At 38.3% G+C, this 22,496-nt stretch overlaps 2 protein-coding genes across 3 annotated transcripts; one reads left to right on the forward strand and one right to left on the reverse strand.

The window, feature by feature from the left end:
* hmgb1a (high mobility group box 1a) lies at positions 1-3,377 on the reverse strand. The gene is made up of 5 exons (XM_067433141.1): positions 3,240-3,377; positions 1,350-1,511; positions 1,120-1,265; positions 857-1,031; positions 1-726 (listed from the first exon to the last, which is right to left on the reverse strand). The coding sequence occupies exons 2-5, from the start codon at positions 1,494-1,496 to the stop codon at positions 574-576; spliced, it is 621 nt and encodes a 206-aa protein (XP_067289242.1). The 5' UTR covers positions 1,497-1,511; positions 3,240-3,377; the 3' UTR covers positions 1-573.
* A 2,672-nt stretch (positions 3,378-6,049) lies between these two features.
* On the forward strand, positions 6,050-20,955 carry uspl1 (ubiquitin specific peptidase like 1). Of its 2 annotated transcripts, XM_067433132.1 has the most exons (9): positions 6,050-6,180; positions 7,550-7,701; positions 7,978-8,100; positions 11,905-12,556; positions 15,051-15,161; positions 15,248-15,377; positions 15,497-15,622; positions 15,764-15,924; positions 19,316-20,955. In XM_067433132.1, the coding sequence occupies exons 2-9, from the start codon at positions 7,582-7,584 to the stop codon at positions 20,623-20,625; spliced, it is 2,733 nt and encodes a 910-aa protein (XP_067289233.1). In that variant the 5' UTR covers positions 6,050-6,180; positions 7,550-7,581; the 3' UTR covers positions 20,626-20,955. The 2 variants fall into 2 exon arrangements, with proteins under 2 accessions (XP_067289233.1, XP_067289234.1); XM_067433133.1 differs by lacking the exon at positions 7,550-7,701 and having other exon boundaries at positions 6,053-6,180.
* The last annotated feature ends 1,541 nt before the right edge of the window (positions 20,956-22,496 follow it).

The following is a 22,496-nucleotide window of genomic DNA, read 5'->3' on the forward strand; positions in this document are numbered from 1 at the left end:
TTAAAAAAAAAGTTTATTGATGTCAGAAGCATACCAGAACAAAACATTACTTTTTTTTTTTATCATTTCTGCAATTACAGTGGTATTCAAAATACAGTAAAATAACTTTGATACGGCGATTTACTAATGATAATATTTGATCTGGAAAAAGAGTAAACAAACAAAAGTACATTAAGATATGAACTACAACCTCACATGAAACTAGGTTGTGTGCTGCGCACATCTAAAACTCCACTGACCTCCAAGACAATTTTACAACCCCCATTTTTTTTTAACTGTACCGGGTAAGGATAGTGGTGTTGGAACCATCTTTAAGAAATTAAATTTCGAACTAAATTAAGGGTTGGGGCATTTGGACGAACACAGATGACACTTCTGTAGTGTTAACTATACAAAAAAGGAAGAAAAAAAAGAAACTGTACAGCTTAAAAACATATCATATACACAGCCTTAATTATTTTCTTGTTTTTTTTTTTTTTTTTTTTTCATTTACCCATTTTATGGCCTCAGTAAAGTGTACAGGGGGGTTAAATGCTTTATAGACAACAAGCTAAGCTATAAACGTTTTTTTATCTACTCGTCATCCTCATCGTCGTCATCATCTTCATCCTCCTCATCATCATCGTCGTCGTCATCATCCTCATCATTAACCTTGTCCGGCTTGGAAGGGGCTTTAGCTGCTGCACCGCCACCCACTTTGCCTTTAGAGCGATATGCAGCAATGTCCTAAAAGGAAAATGAGATGTTTGGTTCAATTTAATTTAGGAAAATGCCTTCATATAGCATGGGTTGCACCATGTAATGTAACAAGTGTTACATTAGTAGGATGCTGATTAGGCGTGGCATCTTTTCTCACCTTCTCATACTTCTCCTTCAGCTTGGCGGCCTTCTTCTCATATGGTTGTTTATCCTCAGATGCTGTTTTGTTCCACATCTCACCCAGTTTCTTGGCCACATCCCCAATAGACAGACCAGGGGTCTCTTCTTTTACCTTGGGTCGGAACTCGGCGCAGAAAATGAAGAATGCAGACCTTTGACAGAACAGGATAAAATAATAATTATAAACTTTGAATGCATAACAAAAGTCAATGCATCTTCATGAACAAACAAGGTGCTTACGGGGGTCTCTTGGGAGCATTGGGGTCTTTAAACCTCTTTTTCTTCTCGCCTTTGGGTGGAATATAGTTCTTCATTTCCCTCTCGTAACGTGCCTTGTCGAGTTTGGCCATATCTTCAAACTTCCCCTTTTCCTTGGCTGACATAGTCTAAAGGAAGAGATGAAAAAAAAATCATTGTTGGGAAGAGCGGGAACTGGCATTACCACAATGTTAATTAAAGGTGTGACTGACCTTCCATCGCTCAGAGCACTTTTTGGAAAACTCAGAGAAGTTGACCGTTGCCTCAGGGTGTTTCTTCTTATGCTCCTCTCGGCAGGTCTGGACAAAGTACGCGTACGAGGACATTTTGCCTCTTGGTTTTGTTGGATCTTTCCCCATCTTTGCCTAAATATCCTGAATTGAGGAAGAAAAATATTAAAAATCATTAAATTACAAAAACATATTTTTTATTTTTTATAAAATTATATTAAATTCTACTCCCAATGTCCTATTTAAATGTTTATCGCTTTGCTCTTTGCTTTGAACTTGACTAGCAAAATTGTTATTTTGACGTGATAATATTGAAAATCTTTTAACTAACTTAAGTTATTTTTTGTAGTATTAAGCTTTCACAGGGAGCGAAGTTTTTATTTGCAACGAATTTGACTATTTATTGATGTAAACAATATCCCTTCCACAAAATTGCGTTTAAAAAATAAGTATTGTATGCACCTTTGAAACATTAAAAAGTTTTTATAAATGCTCACTTTTTTTCAACCCGTATTTTTCAAAGTTAAAAAGGGTTAAAAGTGCTAAAATAACTAAGTTCTTTAAAGTTATTTAATGTGCCAAAGTACGCGCGATATTGAAAAACTCGTAAAATTTCATAATAATCAAGTTCACTTTCGCCGTGTTCCCCGTTGAAAAGAGCCCGTTTCTCTCTATGTACCGTTGAAATAGCAATGGCGCACACTCTTGTCTCGCTGAAGGAAAGGAGGTCAACAACGACGGCAATATTTCTTCTTCCATTTTGTGAGAAAGCCTTCTTCATGAAAGAAAGTCCCCCTAAAATGTCTCCGCCCGCCTTCCTGCTCGCTTTTGGACACGACAAACAAACGGCGCGGGTCGGTTTTCCTGACCGAAAATTGTTTCCTTCGCAAAAAGCCCAGTGCATTCGCCTGGTGTATAGTAATACATTGGGTCTGTGCTGTGTAGAGTTGCAGTGGGCTCGCAATGGCCGCTTGTCTTCATGCACTAACACTGAGAATATGGCTCCTTCTCTTTGTGTCAGCGCTCAGCCATTACACTGCTTTGCAATAAGGGGGAGCCGCGCGACCGCATTACCTACCTCACTTCAACTCTCAAATTAACACCCTTCTCACGCACGGAAAAATATCAAAATAACAAGGTTGGAACGACGAAAGATTGAATTTTTATTTTCCGCCTTAAAAAACGCGAACTTTGAGCTCGGCGAGTTAGAAAACCCGATTTGAAAAAGTTGAAGCGAACTGCGCCTGTCTGTAGCTCTATGGCTTTGCCTTGTTTCCTATGCGAGTACAGTCAGCCATTACAGTAAAGCGCAGCTTCTGAGGTGATTTTTTTCCGCCCGTATCTCTGTCATTTCAATATCACAGAGCGTATAAATCCATACACACAAGAATGGCGTAATGCTTTAATTTTTCCGTTAGTCTGTTTTTTTTCTTTCTTATAATTTCTCATAGTTCACTGTATTCTTCTGACAGACATCCCTTATAAAGCGCTGCAATGGCTGCTTGCTGGCACTATCACCGTCCATAGACCTTGTTTGCACGCAATTCTGTCACCTAGTTGTCCGTTTAACATTACATTTCGAATAGTCTGAATAAAATAATTTTCGTCACATTTTCAGTATTTCAACCCTCGAATAAAACCGACTATTTTCAGTATATTTTAAGGTGTAAATCAAGAAAAAAATGAATAAAAAGATCCGGTAATTCTATTCTGAGGGGATAACATCATATTTTTTAACGTTTCATAAAAATCCCCTCACCAATAAAATAGCTTTTTTACAAGGTAAATTTCAAATCCGTATGGTTTTCTGACCTTTTCTCGCAATTTTTGTACTTACCCCACACTTTGAAATGTCTACAAGCTGACACTTACCACTGTCTTGTCTGGATAGTGAATGTACTGCAATGGCTGTATGTGGATGTAATAGCGCTACGCAGTAGTCTGCTCTCTCAACCCTCTAGCATTACTCTCAATAGGGCTTCCATTCCATTGGCTGCCGCCACGCCGAACATTTCTGCGATTGGCTGAGCGCTTTCCATTGTCCTAATAACAGCCGCGCAGCGATTGGCTGCCTTTTGTGAAACGTCATGAGTCTTTTAAATGGCGGGTAAATACAAAATACGGAGTGAGTGTGTGTGTTTCTTGTCTCAGCTTAAAGCAAAGGCTGTGTGTACTGTGTTGGCTGTAGTAGTACTGTGTTGTATGTGCTCCACGCGGAGTGCTGATGAATGAGTGAGTCAATGCGGAGTGTCGGCGTTGCTGTGAGGTGGAAAACGCTGAATGAAAGAGTGGTCAGTCCAACTGACGCCCCGCTTAGATCAAACACTATATGGACATCCAAGTCAGATTTTAACGAAAATATGCATTTATGAGTCATATTTATTAAAGTGGCTTAATCGGCGGGATTCGTTTTTGAGTATCAAAAGCTGATTAATTTCGTTATGAATCAATTATGACAGCGTCATAGGAGATTTCTGCAGTTAGTTAGTTTTTAATTTGAATAATTAAATGACAGCTCCCCAAAACAATGGTTACGATTTTTGTATTCCACGTGTTAATACTCTCAAAACATTCATCTCGATATCATAACATTTAGATTTAGTTCGTGCATTTATATATTTACCTACATTTCATAATTACAGTAGTAATTTGAGCAGATCAAATATAGCTAGTATGGAGAAGAAATCAAAGAAAAGCAATGGTGGAGCACAATGATTATCTCTATCTATCTATCTATCTATCTATCTATCTATCTATCTATCTATCTATCTATCTATCTATCTATCTATCTATCTATCTATCTATCTATCTATCTATCTATCTATCTATCTATCTATCTATCTATCTATCTATCTATCTATCTATCTATCTATCTATCTATCTATCTATCTATCTCTCTGTCTATCTGTCTGTCAGTCTGTCAGTCTGTCTGTCTATTATCACATACAAAAAAACGCAACATTGATAATTGTTTAATTATTATTCTATCTAGGCCATAATATAGAAACCAAATTAATGTCCAAGCACACGAAAGAATCGAAGTGCATGCTAATGGCTGAATCTTGGGAAAATATGCAAATTCGTATTGTGTAGGACGGGGAGCAGCAGATAAACCGCCAGGGGAGCCTGATGGGGAATTGATGCCCATATAGCCTTCTATTGTTTCATAAGAGAGCAGCTGTAGCGCCCTGCGACTCCTCAATAAGGCGCGTCGCCGCTCAAGCACATGCTCACAGACGCACAGGCATATGTTGTAATGAGCACAGGCGCTGTTACTGACACTTGGGTACGTCGTAAAAAGTACTATCCATAAGATATGCATTGTACGGTCATGTTTATTTTAGACCAATGCTGATCTAATATATTGACAATTTTTTCATTTTCATTCTTGGCATGCTAAATTTGTGTGGTATGCAAACTTTTGACATATCAAAAGAATACAATATATAATAGAGAAATAACGTTTTAACTAAGTCAGAAACGTTTAAACGCCTGCGTCCGGATAGTCCACAGTAGGTTAAATAGAAATCTAACGACTCTTGGTCGATTTTATTTAATTAACAAGCTAATATTCTGGATTGGCATGGGCTATTTTTTTTTTTTTTTTTTTTTTTTAAGTAGCCTAGCCTAAAAAAGTGAACTTACCAAACAATTCTTATCCAGGTAATGAGTCACCAGATAGGCTACATGATACATGATGCATGTGCATTCTGTAACACCTCCGTTTACTTATAGAACGCTTTTATTTTTTCATTGCCCTTATTCTATCTGTTTTTAAGAATTTAAAGTCAACACGACATCATATGATCATATCGATGTGATCTTACTTTGCTTTTGAAAGTCTTTATTTCCGGGTAACACTTTACAATAACGTTTCATTAGTTAACATAGTTAACTACATAGTTAACATGAACTAAGAATGATAGGCCTACTTTACAGCATTCATAATATTTTTTAATGTTAATTTCAACATTTAGGCTACTAATGCATTATCAAAAGTTGTATTTATTAACAATGCACTGTCAACTAACATGAACAAACAATAAAGCTGTATTTTCATTAACTAACATTAACAAATATTATACTGTATGCTAATAAAGGTATTGATCAGAGTTAGTTTAGTTTAGTAAATACATTAACAAATTGAAACCTTCTTGTAAAGGTTTATGAAAACTGAACCATAAAACTGGTGCTTTTAAAAATAATTTATACATTTTATCAGTATTTTTTAATCTCATCTGTATTTTTATTAATTAACGTAGGCTATTAATGTATTTGATCTCTCCATTCGTTTGAATAATTTGCACTCGTGCATGCAACGAATAAAGTTTGAGAGAGAAATTGTGTGTAGCAATAAACTGAATGCTCAACTTTATTCTATATGGCTTTATTTACACATATTTTTATGAATATTTATATACACATTCAGCAATCTAAATAATTTATACCTCATTAACACGTATCTGCCTGTCTATTTGCGTGTTTCTGTTGTTAATTATAGATTAGACTTGAATGTTTTGATGTTGTTGGTTAAATCCCTTCTGCTCCCTAATTTAATTTCGACAGTATTTTCAATCGTTCGATTACCGGCATGCACGCAGACAACCCAGATGATGGCGCTCTTGTACTGTAAAAGAAACTTTGTAAAAACTTTATTACTTGTTCCTTCAAAACCGGAAGTAGTACGTTGAGCGTACGACTGAGAGCGCTGAGAGGCACGCACATTGAAATGTCTCCTACCGGCGTGCTGGAACTACCTAATGCGTGTATGAAATCTTATTTGGAAATTCTCAACATTCGATCCGGTTTCGAGGTACGTTATGTGTTTGTGCAGATGATGCGAGTCTCGAAAATCTGTTGTTGTGAATGCAATCTTTTAGATTTTGGCGATCTGCTTGTCATATCAGCTCACTGTAGCCGCATTTGATATTAGCCAACAAAGAAGTATTTAAAATATCTAAAGACTTTGCATATGTTTATATTTTATCTTAATAAGGCAGTTATCGGAAGAGTCTTGTGTATTCGACATAATAGCGTAGCTTATCCAGGACCAAAACTCAAATGTCAGTAAGAAAACAGTGCTGCAAGATCGATTGAAAAACTGTCCATGCTATTCCTTCAGCATTCTGGTATTACACTTCCCCCACTGATTCAGCCCAAACTGTTTATTTTGCAGATTATTATATTTTTGGGTTGTGCCATCTAATTTGTTTTTATGTATTTAAGGTAACTGTATTTCAGTTAACTTTTGAAATATACTTACGCTATTGAAACGTTTAGCATTCAGAACCTTAGCGACAGCAATGATGTATGTATTTGCTTTCTATAAGTAGGATTGGTCGTCGTCTTAACATATATTTGCATATTGATTTGTGATTGGCCTGAAAACAAGTCGCGCGCTGATTATAAAGTTGCCCTCTGATACTGAACTTAAAACTCTGTACAAAGCCCTCTAAAACTTGCTCACTGTAAAAATGTAAATGGGATAAATCTTTTGTTTTGTTTTTCTTATGGAATATTGAAGTCTTTATTATGAATGATTTGTATTCACATTCACATTCATTTTTTTTTTTTTTTAAGTTCGTGTGTCTTTAAGGAACAAAATGTAAATTAGGTAAATTTACTCTCCCTCAGCAATGGTCCCCATCAGACTTCCATAGTATTTATTTTCCTATGGAAGTCAATGGGGACGATTAACTGTCTGGTTACTGATATTCTTTAAAATATCATGGTTTGTGTTCGGCAAAAGAAAAAAACTGATACAGGTTTGGAACAACTTGAGAGAGAGTAAATGACAGAATTGACATTTGAGGTTGAACTATTCCTTTAATCAAAGTAACTTGCACTTTTAACAACAAATCTCTTCTCTGATGAAGTGATGTGTTTACTGCCACGAGGGCGTGACAACCTGGCACTTACATGAGATTGAAGAAATGGCAAACCACAATGATCCAATCAATTACTGATGAATGCCTTACATTTTTCTTGTTTGAGAAGCCACTCAGATATACATAGTAGGGAAGAACAGGCGATCACAACTTCAGTTCTATCTTGACTTTAAACGCTGTTCTCTTACTGACTGGCATGCACTCATTTGATGTAGTTTGGAATGTTAGCTTTGTGTATCAACCTGGAATGGTTCAGTTGATGTCTCAGAAATGAAATATTCTTTCTCACTGCAGCATGTTCAGGCGGTGAACCAGGTGACACGGTTATGTCAAGTTTATGGCAGCAGGATTCATCAAAGAATGGAAACTTCAGTGGCATGAAAATGAACGGCAAAGGGACTGGTATAGGGGCTCCGACCCCAGCAGTGGTGGGGTATTTGGGAAAAGTCAGTTATGCTCAGTTCTCTCCCTCTGTCACTCGTGCAAAGCTCCGCTGTCACCTTCAAATTTATTTCTAATTTGAATGGACAATTTTATTGATTTGATTGCCCCACCTCAAACAAGAAACAACACGGAAATCTGTGATGTAAAAGGCGAAAGAATAGTCATTAAAGCACTTTGTACACTAATTGCTTTCTTTGTAGTCTTCTATTTTCTGTAAGGAGTGTTGTTGATTTGTTTTAAAGCTTTTGTGGTTTCTCATCTGTTTTTGGTTTTTACAGTGTAAAGACAGAAATGCCTCACCTGGGAACTGTCCGTGGTGCTTGGAAAAAGGTCAGACCAATTCCCTCCGCTTTTACGCGCTCAACTTGGAGGAAACCGTTATGCTCTGTACAAATCCAGTGGTGAGACCTTTTATCCATCGACACTTGAGTTTCCACTACATTAAAATGCCTTGCTTATTAAGAACTGACATTGTAATGAGTGTGTGAATCTCACAAAACTTGGCAAGAATATATATTGGTCATTTCACCCTAAAATTAAAGTAATTAATTAAATAATTTAATTATTAAATAAAAAGTAAAAAAAGAAAATCATAATTTTTTTCATTGTGTAACTTAGAGACAATAGATCCATATGGGGAGCTATTCACACTTGGTGTGACAGCAAGATTTTTTTATTTCATATAAAAAAAAAATTATTTTATTTTTTTATTAGCTGTAGATCACATGTCTAGGGCCACTGCTGTTGCTCAAAAGGACAAGATTTGTGGTGCTTATAGAAAAGCTGTTTTAATAACCAGTGTAAACTCTGAAGAAAAGTATTTGGAAGAAAGATGGATGTTGAGGATTGGAATGTTCATACTGCCAATCAACTTGCCCAGCCAGAGAGTTTAAAGGTCCCGTTCTTCGTGTGTTTTCGAAGCTTTATGTTTACTGTGTGTAATATAACATGAGTTCATGTTTCGCGTGTAAAAAAAACACAGTATTTTTCACACAATTTACTTATCTGTACACCGCTGTTTTCTCTGTCCTAAAAAAGGCCTGATGATTTCCTTGTTCTATGAAGTCCCTCCTTTAGAAACACGTAACAAGTTCTGATTGATCCAGCGCTTCCCATGTTGTGATTGGACAGCAGCTTAGCGCACTTTGCCCGGAAAGGTCCCGTCTCTTACCATAACGGGGAGATGCAAGCGCTGAATACGCGCTGTTCTCCACGTGGGAGAGCAACGAGACCACGCCCCCTATTTTGCGTGTACTTGTGGGCGGAGGGTTAGTCAACAAACGGTTCTAGTGACGTCACCCAGGCAAGGAAGTGCAGGGGTGTAGTCCAAAGCGTCCGTTCACTGTAGGCTTTGAAAGGGAACTTCTGTTAAATAAAATCTTGCTTGGCATTGAACTTTGAGCTTTATAAATTTACAGGTATTATTTATGCTCCAACAGCAACATTACACACTAACTAAAGTTTGAAAGATGGAATCGCTAAGAACGGGACCGTTAAATTAATTTTATAAGTGTTTCAATGATTCTACTGCAGATGTCTTAGTGGTTCATTTAAGTGATTCTTCTCTGGTCAAAGACGATAGGCTGCTCAGCAGATTATTGGGTAGTGTTCCACCTAATGTTCAATCAGTAGTTTCATGATTGATGAGAGTGCACCGTTCGTGTCAGATTCAGTGTGAAAAGGCATTTACAATTCTGAAACATGTATAATGGAAAAATATTTGTATTGCTTTTTCACACTAAGTTAGTGTGTTTTACCTTTTGTTTATGCTGATTTTATTTTAGACAAAAATTAAGCAACAATATTAGAATAGAGTCCAATAATATGCTTATTGCTACTGAAAATCGTGACTCAAAAAAAGAAGTAAAAAGCTTGTGTACGAAAAGTAAGAAAGAAAGAAAGAAATTGCATTACAGTGCGAGGCAAAATTAGTCATGAAAATGTCTGTTATATTGAGTTTTACAAATAACATTTTACATTGAAAATAAAACTACTGTTCTAAAATTAGGCTTTATTTAGTGCGGAGCATGTTCTTGACAAGTTTTGTGTTATTCACCAACTGTTTGTTTTTTTGGTAATATGATATTTGTCATATTAAATGCTTGTGACTAAGACTGCACGATTAATCAAATTTAATGAAGTGGCTTTTTTCGTTGTGTGTGTGTGTGTGTGTGTGTGTGTGTGTGTGTGTACAGTGGGTACGGAAAGTATTCAGACCCCCTTACATTTTTCACTCTTTGTTATATTGCAGCCATTTGCTAAATCATTTAAGTTCCTTTTTTCTCATTAATCTACACACAGCACCCCATATTGACAGAAGAACACAGAATTGTTGACATTTTTGCAGATTTATTAAAAAAAGAAAAACTGAAATATCACATGGTCCTAAGTATTCAGACCCTTTGCTGTGACACTCATATTCATCTCAGGTGCTGTCCATTTCTTCTGATCATCCTTGAGATGGTTCTACACCTTAATTTGAGTCGAGCTGTGTTAGATTATACGGATTGGACTTGATCAGGAAAGCAATACTCCTGTCTATATAAGACCTTACAGCTGGTCTCACTTGCCTCACATGTTAGAGCAAATTAATTGTGTCAAGGCACAGATCTGGCCAAGGTTACAACAAAATTCTGCTGCACTTGAGGTTTCTAAGAGCACAGTGGCTTCCATTATCCTTAAATGAAAGATGTTTGGGATGAACAGAACCCGTCATAGAGCTGGCTGCCAGGAAACTGAGCTATCGGGGCAGAAGAGCCTTGGTGAGAGAGGTAAAAAAGAACCCAAAGATCACTGGTTGCGCTCCAGAGATGCATTCGGGGATGGGAGAAAGTTGTAGAAAGGCAACCATCACTGCAGCCCTCCACCAGTCGGGGATTTATGGCAGAGTGGCCTGACGGGAAGCCTCTACTCGGTAAAGACACATGAAAGTTTGCTGAAAAAAAAACACCTAAAGGACTCCAAGATGTTGAGAAATAAGATTCTCTGGTCTGATGAGACCAAGACAGAACTTTTTGGTCTTAATTTTAAGCAGTATGTGTGGAGAGAACTAGGCACTGCTCATCACCTGTCCAATACAGTCCCAACAGTGAAGCATGGTGTTTTCAGCATCATGCTGTGGGTGTTTTTCAGCTGCAGGGACAGCAAGACTGGTTGCAATCAAGGGAAAGATGAACGTGGCCAAGTACAGGGATATCCTGGATGAAAACCTTCTCCAGAGTGCTCAAGACCTCAGACTTGGTGAAGGTGCACCTTCCAACAAGACGATGACTGCAAGCAAACCGCTAAAATAATGGAGTGGCTTCACAACAACTCTGTGACTGTTCTTGAATGGCCCAGCCAGAGCCCTGACTTAAACCCAATTGAGCATCTCTGGAGAGACCTGAAAATAGCTGACCACAAACGTTTACCATCCAACCTGACAGAACTGGAGAGGATCTGCAAGGAGGAATGGCAGAGGATCCCCAAATCCAGGTGTGAAAAGCATCTTTCCAAAAAAGACTCATGGCTGTATTAGATCAAAAGTGTGCTTCTACTAAATACTGAGCAAAGGGTCTGAATACTTAGGACCATGTGTTATTTCAGTTTTTCTTTTTAAATAAATCTTTAAAAATGTCAACAATTCTGTGTTTTTCTGTAAATATGGGGTGCTGTGTGTAGATTAACGAGAGAAAAATGACCTTAAACGATTTCAGCAAATGGCTGTAATATAACAAAGTGTGAAAAATGTGTACTTTCCGTACCCACTGAATATATGCTCCATGTGAAAGCACCATGACCATTGAGCATCCTTCTGTGAGAATATGTGGCTTCTTACACCGAATAAGGCACACAACATATTTCATAGCATTCTATTCAGTGATAAAGTCTATGCGATTAGCATTGAAGTATAAATATATACGTTATTATCATGAAAATAGCAGAGAGCATTGTATTCATCTTTGTTTATTAGTCATGTTTATCAATCAAAAAGTTTCAGCTACAGCAATAGTGTGATGTCCATAGTGTTTTCCTGAAACGATGAGTGTTACTTCTGCGGGGCAGTGTCTACTACTGATCACCGAGCCGTGCTTCACTGACAAGCTGCGCATAAAAAAATCATGTGCGGTTTAATTTCGATTAATCGTGCAGTCCTACATTTTAAAAAGACTGATTATCCAGTAAAACAGTCAATTACATCTGTGGTGTTTTTTCTGTCACTGCAGTGCCTTTACCCATTGGTTAGTAGATCTCTGGAAGATGTGCGTGCTGGTTTGTCTAAAGATGGATGCAAGAGGAACATTTCTACCCTGTCCGATGTCGATGATGCATCCTCCCCTTCGAAGCGATTGAGAGAGGAGAAACTGGACGTTTTATTTGAGCCATGTGGTGCTGATGTCAATGACGGCATCCTTCCAAAGGATGCTGTTAAAAGGCAAATGTTGGATGGTGAACAATCAATATTTGAAAAGACTGTCTCTATTAAGGACACTGAGGAACAACATTCGAAAGAGATACCTGCTGCTACCCATGAGGATATAGATTTGTGTGACAAGGATGTTTGTGTATCTAGTACTCAAGATGAGGTTGAGGAGATCTTCGAACTGGATGTAGATATGGAATCACCAGAGGTGAATTCTACACTGGTTCCTGTGCATCCTCATCTCTTCTGGAAAAATGAGGACAACCTTTGTTGGTTGGATTCATTGTTGACGATGCTTGTGAACTGCAAGACCATCAGAGAGACTCCATGTCAGAATGTTAAGCTAATTGACAAGTTGACATCAGCACCTATCAGCAACTCTGCTGTCTGGAACCTTTGCTCTACATATGATAAGACATGTGCATATCTAAAAGCCAAGGAGCAACAGTGTGAAGGTAAAAGGAATACAAAATTAGCTAAAGTGACCACCTTGTCACTCCATATAGTATTTGTATAATGTTATGTAAGTACATATATTGCCAATTACAATTATTTATATGTATTCATATATATATATATATATATATATATATATATATATATATATATATATATATATATATATATATATATATATATATATATATATATATATAAACACATGGTCTTGGTTCTAAATGGATATTTATCAGGGGGTGGGTGATATACCTCAAAGTGTATGTGACCATTGCTGTATGATTGAGCAGCGGCTTTAAGTGCACAGGTTTCAGGTGTGTGCGCTCAGAAAACATATATCAGAACTTGTTTTTAAACCTTAAGGCTTTACGCATTCAAATCATAAGCTTTTGTGATGCCGCGGCACAGTACCATCACATGAGCGTAAAGGCGATAGGATCCAAAATCTTTACTGGTTGTCAAATTTCTACCAGTATATCGCCCACTCCTTATATTTATAATACATTTGGGGGGAAAAATTACACATTAAATTTAAAGGGGGGGTGAAACACTCAGTTTCAGTCAGTGTCATGTCAATCTTGAGTACCTATAGAGTAGCATTGCATCCTGCATATCTCCGAAAAGTCTTTATTTTTTTAATAATTATATAAGAAAGATGCGCTGTTCCGAGTCTTTCCGAAAAAAGCCGAGCGGGTGGGGGCGTGTCGTGTGAGCGGAGCTAAATAATGACGTGTGCGCGCCGCTGTTATTGTGGTTGAGTGCGTCGTAAAGCTGTGTCATCCCTAACAGCGGGAAAAAACTTTATTCAAAATAGAAATATGGCTTTTAATCAGATACAGCCATACATCTATGATCCGGAATCAGACCCAGAGGCTGCAGTTGAACAGGAGCAGCAGCAAAAACGACTAGAGCAGGACGTCTCTATGTGGTACAAGTTATACACTAACTATATAATATGCTTAGCTACTTGTTATTTACATATTTATACTTGAATTATATCGTCGTATTTTTGTCTTTGAAGGTGTACATGTGGGAAGTGCAGTTGTGCACGTGTGTGTGTGGTTTACGTGTGGTTTGTGTAGACAATTGTAGAAAGCGGACTGGTTTTGCACGGCAGGCTAGTGTTTACATAGAAAGACATGGAATAGTAGCGCATTTGAATGAAGAAGCGCGCTTATTTAGTTCAACATATTTCCCCACTCTTTGTGTATTGTTGTTTGGAGTGCTTTTACAATACACAAACATAAAGTTACACATATAGTGGCCAGCTAAACAAATGTACACGCACTACACATCGCATGCTCCATTGATCAATTAACTATATGTGATCATGTTTGGGCTACTTGATGGGCATAGGCAAAAACACAGACATTTAAAGCAGTCTTACTCACCGCCTGCGGTTCTAACGTTGGGACCTTTATCGTTGGGACTGCTCCATCCTTCAGCATTAGGCGATCGGAAAATCCGGCGTCGAGCTGGGCCTTGTTTATGAAACAGTCGGCACCGAAATGCAGTGAACAGACATAAACCTTTGCGCAACTCGGTTGCTGATCCGGAAAAGCAAATTACATCCACTGTTGCATTAACGCGGGGTTTTTTGGCAATCTGTACAGGACTGTCTTGGTCTGGCAACCAAAAACGCACTTTTTTGGTGACATTGTTAATTTCTTGAAGTCACATCACCTGTGCAGCGCAGCCTACGAGCCAGCGCTTTGATGGGCGTAGCATGTTGCTTTTGCTCGCTCTCTCTCTCTCTCTCTCTCTAGCTCTCTCTCTCTCTCTCTCTCTCTCTCTCTCTCTCTCTCTCGCGCTCTTCCGGTAGAATTGTCCGTACGGCCCATACAAGGAAATTCCGAAATTTTAACGTCAAGTGGACCCATGATCGAAAAAAAATTGCAGAAACTTATGACTAACCGGAAGTAGTATTTTTGACAAAGAAATACTCCCATCAAACGTCCACCTTAACTTTTGCAACTTTGTCTATGTTTAGTATGGGATTCCAAGTCTTTAACAGTGTAAAAAGATCAGTATGCATGAAACAGCATTTCACCCCCCCTTTAATGCGCCCCTTAAATGCTATTTTAAAGTTTCCGATTTTTGTTTTGGTGGTCTCCTACAATAGATTTACCACCGATTCAGACTCAAAAACACTCCTTTTCGAGAGCCTACTCTGCTGTGTTTGGTCAGACAACCTAGTCTGTTGTGATTGATCGACTCCTTACAGTGCGCGCTGTAAATGAAAACTCTCATTACCATATCTGATTTTTAGCTCCGGAGTGACTTGAACAGTATAACGATGGCCTCGGTTTTACTGAATCAATTCCAGCATAAGCTTGCAAACTAATGAGACTGGAGTTGCTGATGACTCTTTTTTGGCAGTTCAAAATCATTATTTTTCTCATATATTAATAATCTTCATTTAAAATGTTTTATTTATTTTGTTTTTATTTGTTAACTTTTAATATTCTTAAAAGCTTTTTTTTCTCTTTGCAGATAAGGTAACCAGAGTCCCTGCTAATGTCCTAGATGAGGCAGAGCGGCAGCTGTCTGCACTTCGTCTGTCACTCTTCAAACTCCTTCAGCCTACACTGAAGTGTGAAATTGGTAAAAAATACTTATAACATAAAGTAATTTAATTTCAATGTGTTGCTTGGCATTTGTATTGTGTGATCTATACGTCTGTCATGCAGGTCAGCAGGAAACACCCGTGTTTGCGCTCCCTCTCCTTCTTCGGTCTGACAAGTGGGCTCAGGATCTTTTCCAGCACACTATCCGTTGGGAATTTAAATGCACTTCTTGTAGTCATACTGTAAGCAACAGGTAAGCATTTAGTCTTTTAATATGAAATAATTTGTATTTGGTGATTTTTAAACTGTTTTTAATTTAGTAGATAATTGTTTTGGTGTCACAAGTAACACAACCCTCCTTTTGTCTTGCAGTGTTGAGAAGACTCTTACAACATTCACTCAGATTCTGAATGATTGGCACCCACTAAAAGCCATCCACCGCACTCAGTGCAGTAACTGCAACCGTAAAAACCAGAGGAGGAAAATGGTGCTTGAAAGGCAAGAGCTGGAATAAATACAAATGCCCTTGTTTCTTTTTCCCCCGGATAATCACCGTGCTTCATCACAATCGAATATTTGAAATTCTGTTGGTCTTTGTGTCTGATTGATAATTGTTTCTTCTGTTAATATTTTTTGCAGATTGTCCCCTGTGTTTGCTTTGCACTTTGTGGAGGGCTTGCCCAGGAAAGACATCTCTAAACTCTCGTTTGAATTCCAAAACGTGCACTACAACGTTAGCACTGTTATCCAATACAATAAGCATCTTCAGCACTTTGTCTCATGGATCCGTCAGAGCAACGGTGAGTCTCCATTTTGATTCTGTGAGTTTATTAGCTGATCTACTTGCACTACCATTCAACCAGGGCTTGACATTAAAGGGTTAGTTCACCCAAAAATGAAAATTCTGTCAATAATTACTTAACCCTAATATCGCACGACACCTCCATTCGACCCCTTACATTTTTCGTTGACCTACGTTTACCTTCGAAACACAAATTAAGATATTTTTGTTGAAATCCGATGGCTCAGAAAGGCTTTCATTGACACCTATGTAATTTCTCATGTCAATGAGTTATCAATGTTAAGTAGTCCCTTAATCTTTTTCCAGAGCTGTATATAAGTAATTGTAAATATTGTTAATCGTAAGATTTTTTTTTTTTTATAGCTAAGGAACTTGAACATTGGATAACTTTTCTGAGGTAAATGCAGTGTTAAAGAGGCACTTCAATTAAATTGTGTCTAATTAAATTGGGTAATTTATGTAGTAAAAATTTGGTTTTATTGACAACTTTCCGTAGTTGAAACGCTTAGTGAGAGATTACATGGTGTATGATACATTTTCATAAGTTGTACTGTATATTTCAACATACTTTATGATGCTCATGCATGTTTTTTTTTGTGCTATAACTTGTATTAAACTGGAAGAGAACTGAGGCTCTACAGCGATCTGTCATGTCAAAACACCATTTATTGTTTGAATTTGATAAACAGAATTTGAAAGCTGAGACTTTGCGATTATTTTATGGGAGGCACACTACAAATAATGTTTGGTGTAGGGAAAAAGATTGCCCTAAATTCAATACAAGAGAGATTTCCTTTACACAGTTTCAGTCTACGTTGTTTTTTTTGAGGGCCTACCCTATCCGGTAATTGTTTCTCGTGGCAGACTGATCTCATGAAATGGTGTATGTATGACACGCCATTTTGCCGTGCTATCAAGAGCATAATCGCTTTTTAGCGTGTTTATCAGCGCTGTTTTGTTTATTCCCCTTACCTCTAAATCTACCCATTACACACACTGCCCCTGCCCCTAAATCTACTCATCACACACACACACACTCTGCCCCTGCCCCTAAACCTACCCATCACAAGAAACATTCTGCATTTTTACATTTTCAAAAAATCAAAATAATTTAGTATGTTTATAAATCCATTTACCTTGTGGACACGCACGTATTCAGACTTTTTGAACGCGTAACGTAAACTCTTCCCCAAACCTACCCATTTGTGGATTATAAAAAACAGGATATAACAGGCAGATACGACTGCAGGCACAATTTATTCAGAAAGTACAAATATTCCTAGTGTACCGAGGCAAATGATTGAGTTGTGTGGAGAAAATCCCCAAAAGCGATCAGAACGTCGAGTCCATCCGCCAAAGATTAATAATACATTTCAAATATTGCCGCCGGAAGAAACGTCAGGTCAGCTTTGGCAGCATTGGGTGTCGTGTCTCGTGACCAATTGCGTCATTGCGTCAGCTTTGTTTGTAAAATGCCATTTGGCTCTCGTGTGTCTCGTGACCGATCGTGTAATTCTAAAGAGTCGTGTGTATCATTTGAATGAGAAATATGAACGAGTGCGTGTGTGTTCTGTTCACAAAGGGGCGCGATCATCATTTCAATGACTAAAACATTAAGATCATCTCTGTTCTTCACATGAAGATATCGTATGACTTCAGAAGACTTGGAATGCAACATTATTAGTTAATACTTTTACACAGTTTTTTGGTCAGATTTTGCAATAAATACATGTGACTGTACATTTATTTGCCTGTTACGTCTTTTATATTCTTGAGAGTGGGTAGGTTTAGGGTAGGAGTGGAGTTAGTTGCTCCAAAATATAAAATTAGGCTATAAATATTCATTCTGTGAGATCAGGTTGGCGGAATCACATGACGTAGATATACACGCTGGGATGATGTTTTTTTCGGTGTAGATATATACACCGGATAGCTCAATGCGTACAGATAACACGGCACTTAGCTTTAGAAAGTGGCGTGTATGTTTACGCAAAGTCATGAGTTCATGTTGCTCGTGGGGTCGTAAGGTATTTTCATCATATACAGGCACTGCAGGGCACCGTATCAGTGCGTTTCCCTGTAAATTGGATGCATTTTAAAGATCTAGCCTACACTTTTATTACTGAAATGCTGGAAAGTGTTTACAAGAATAAGCTTTCATCACTGTTTAAAAGAGAAAGAAAGAAAAAAACATGTAAACATTTGAAATGTGTTATTATGGCAGTAATTCATGTAATATAGGTAGTTGGGTAACTTACGCTCATTTCCACATTTTTAAAATTACTTTTCATTTTAAACAGGAGATTTAAATTAATAATTTCTTATTATTAAATTAAATATTTTATTACAAGCAAATTACATTTTTACAACAAACAATCATTTGACTGACCACGTGAGCAGTGTTCTTGCTCCTCCATAAATAATATATCACCATCTGAGTTATATCACTGAGGTGGCAAGCAAATGTATTTTTACGAACGTCCACATGAGAAACAATTACCGTCCGAATAGGGCTTAAAGGGGTACTTCAGCGCTGGGAAGATGAATTTGTATTTAAACTGGATCATTAATGTAGTAGAAATGTGAAATTATTTTTGATTTTGGTGCCTTCTAGACTGAGAAAAGACAGAAAATGTATTTTTGTCTCATGGGGATGAAAGACTACAATTCCCAGAATGCTTCGCTGCTCTGTTAGGCCATTCCTAAAGCCACCTACTGGATTACAGTGACTGAGTTGAAGACACTACAATTAAAAACTGAACGTGTCTGTTAAATATGAGTGAGTCACCACGCGAGTCTCACAGCACTGAGCACTAACTGCAGGAGTGATATTACATTTAACATCATGAGCTGATGAGCTCGTGATGAGAGCTCAGGTAATCGTGACTACACTCGCGGCATACATTCACAACGCGAATTCAGTCTGGCACGTTTGAGTTCATGCCTTTGCAATCTTAACTTTCATAGAAATTAATTTGAGAAGTTAAAACACTTACATTGCTCTCCATACCTCCGTTTAAATGAGTGCCTGTAGCTGTGAGCTGAGCTCTCCCTGCCAGCTGAGTGTAATCTCCCATCCCCCATGTGCAGGTTCAAAACATGCGGAAATGGCTCCCTCTGCTGGCTGTAGTCTTTAGCCTTATTCCAAACATTCCTCCTATGATGCAAATATCGTCAATTTCCATCATAGGAGGAATTTTTCCAGAAATAAAATGCATAAATCTCTTGTCTCAGGGGGATATGAGGGGGGAAAGCACAATCATTTGAATATACTCTAGGGTTTCTACTGATACAAGGCCATATGCTAATCGCTGAAGTAACCCTTTAAGTCTTTTGATGTGACAGGATGTAATCCTACTTAATTTACATGTCTGTGTTCTGTCTTAAAGGCTCATGGCTGGAACTCGATGATTTGAAACACCCTTACTGCATCACCCACAAGAGGTTTTCATTTCCTGCCAATGAAATTCACATTGTTTTCTGGGAGGCAGACTCCACTAAAGATGCTGCTTCAGAGGTTTGCTCAGTGACTGCTCCCTCGGCGGTCCCAAATGTCAATGATAAACACTCGGACAAACTGTCAGACTCTGTGGCCGATGACACGTGTCTCATCAGCGCGCTCACTGTGGGAGAATCTGCTGCCAGCACTCTGGATGCATCCATTGGCAGCACCACATTACTGGACACATTTGAGGGTCTGTCACACACGGATATAGTGACCCTCACTCTGGTTGACGTGAACGGAACCACTGAGGATCTTCAGATTCCCCAGAGCCCAGCCGTCATGCCGGCCATTCTCCCTAGTCTTCCAGTAACATCTAGATTGTCGTGTACCTCTAAGTCCAATTGTCAACCTTCAAATCCTCAGAGTTCTGGTTTGAAGGAAGTACTTCCTGTGGCCAATCCCACTGTGGTGAATTCATCAGAGGCTACAAAAGTACATGCACCTTCACCACTTTTGTCCTCTTTACTTCATCGGCATCCATCCTTCCATTCTACACCAGTGAGACTTCCTCCTCCTGCGCCAAAACCCAAACCCATTCTGAAATGTGACAATGAAGCTCTACCAGCAAAGCCAGCTGACATGTTTGGTGGCTTCATAAACAAGAAACCGGCAAATTCAAGTGGTGTGAATCCTGCTGTAGCGCCTCTACACAAATCAGTCACTTTTCCTGGTGGCATGTGTCTGCCTGTTAAGAAAACTCCAAGCCTTTCAGCAGACCAGCCCATTAACACTACAGATGCCCTCAGGTTAAAGCTAATGAAAAAGCTCAAGGCCAAGAAAAAGAAACTGGCCAAGCTAAACCAGCTTCTGGGAAGCCAAGGAGAAGCTGCACCCAGACCGGACAGCACGGCCCTCTCGTCGCCCTACTCTGTCACCTCTAGTACCTCGGCTTATGACAGCCCAGCATATGACCAGTTCTTTGCTGAGCTTTTGTCACCTGCGACTACAACCAATAACCTCTCACCTGACAGCACGGGTCTCCTGGAGATGTTGAACAATGGCCAGAATAGTGAGAAAACTATTGGAAGCGCACAACAAAATTCTTCAGTTGCAACTGTGGTTCCAGAAGCAACTTTAACCTATCCATCTTCTACTAATGACTCTATATTGGCGTTTGATGAATATATACAATCAGAGATGAGCCAGACTGCCATGGAGAGCACTGATTTTAATGGCTTGGATATATTTTTCTGATTTAAGAAAAGCTTTTAGACTTTAAAAACCATGAGATTGGTCTGGTTGTCTCAAGTTATAAGAACCTTTCTTTTTAGTTTTTTATTTGGAAAGGAAGACTTTTGTTAGGAATGCGTATGGTTCATCGTCAGTTAATTGAAATAAGGATTGATATTTTGCCTGATCTACGTGAAGACTAAAGAACATTTTATATGGTGCAGCGTATGCTATGTTTGAAGATCAAATGAATAATATACTTATTAAAATGTGTACAGTATTGTACAGTTCTCTGTTTATTAATGTTTTTCACAGTATTTAAGCAGTTCATATTAAATGCTCTTGAAAACTGAACACAGTGTGGTTAATGACTTTGAGGTGCTTTTGACTCAAAAGCAAAATTAAATGATACTATATGGAATTCTTAAAATTGGTTTTATTTTGATCATGGATTTTCCATGTGTCTTTGATAACTAATTTTCCACTCCTGGGAAATGCATGGTAAATTAGAGAACGTCATGTGTCCTTGAAAATATATATATTTTTTAAATGTATCTGGGGGTTTTTTAGCCGAGATAACTTTATCACTGGCTCAAAACAGATAATTCTCCTTAAAATTAAAAATGTACTCACCATCAAGAAGAACTTAAAACTTATAAATATCTTTCTTTTGCTAAACTCAAAATAAGATACTTTGAATAATGTCCATAGTGGGTTTTGGGGTTTGTGGGGTTTGTTTACCCATATTCTTCAAAATATATTTTGTGTTAGCAGAAGAAATAGATGTATATAGGATTAGAACAACATGAGTGTGAGTAAATGACAATTTTTGCTTTTGGGGGGGGATCTCCTCAACCATCACCTATGTGCAGCGTCCACCTGGATGATGTTACAGCAGCCATATTGCTGCAGAACGCTCACCACACACCAGCTTATTGGTGGAGAGGAGACAGAGTGATGAAGCCAATCAGTATATGGGGATGATTAGGAGGCCATTATGGCCAATGTGCAAAATTGGCCTGGGTGCCGGGGTTACACCCCTACTCATCATGGGATTTTTAATGACCACTGTGTATCATTGGAAGGACGGTGCTTGTTACAGTATAGCATCCCCATCACTATATTGGGCTGTTCGGACCCACACAGGGTGAGTGCCCCCTGCTGGCATCACTAACACCTCTTCCAGCAGCTACCTAGTTTTCCCAGGAGTTCTCCCATCCAGGTACTGTCCAGGCTTAACCCTGCTTAGCTTCAGTGGGAAACCAGTACTGGCCTACAGAGTGATATGGCTGAGTAATGATGCATTAATTATATTTTTATTATAAATTACATTACGTGTAATGTGTTTCTTTGTCATTCATTGACTTTGACTAATATTTTTGTCTTCAAATAGTTAAACAAAACATAAAATAGTTCCAATATTTTTGGTACAGTATTGACATTGGTAAGGAGAACCATTTGCCAAAATGTATAATTAACAGCTCATGTTAAAACCTTATTTTATAGTTAAGTCATGGCCATGTGTGTCTTGTCATTAATGGAGAGAGCAATTACTTTGGAGTGATCGTCAGTGATCCTTGTCTTTTATACCCACTGTAGAAAAATTGAAAATGTGTGCTGAAAAAGTGTATACACACACACACACACACACACACACACACACACACACAACATTACAAACACCTTCCTAATATTGTGTTGGTCCAACTTTTGCTGCATGGACTCCACTAGACTCCTGAAGGTGTGCTGTAGTATCCAAGATGTTAGCAGCAGATCTATTGGGTCCTGTAAGTTGCTAGGAGGGGCCCACAGATGCTCGATTATATTGAGATCTGGGATAATTTGGAGGCCAAGTCAACACCTCAACTTCTCAACTGCTCCTCAAATCATTCCTG

Source organism: Pseudorasbora parva, chromosome 23 (genome assembly GCF_024679245.1).
Source record: "Pseudorasbora parva isolate DD20220531a chromosome 23, ASM2467924v1, whole genome shotgun sequence".
Lineage (NCBI taxonomy): Eukaryota > Metazoa > Chordata > Actinopteri > Cypriniformes > Gobionidae > Pseudorasbora > Pseudorasbora parva.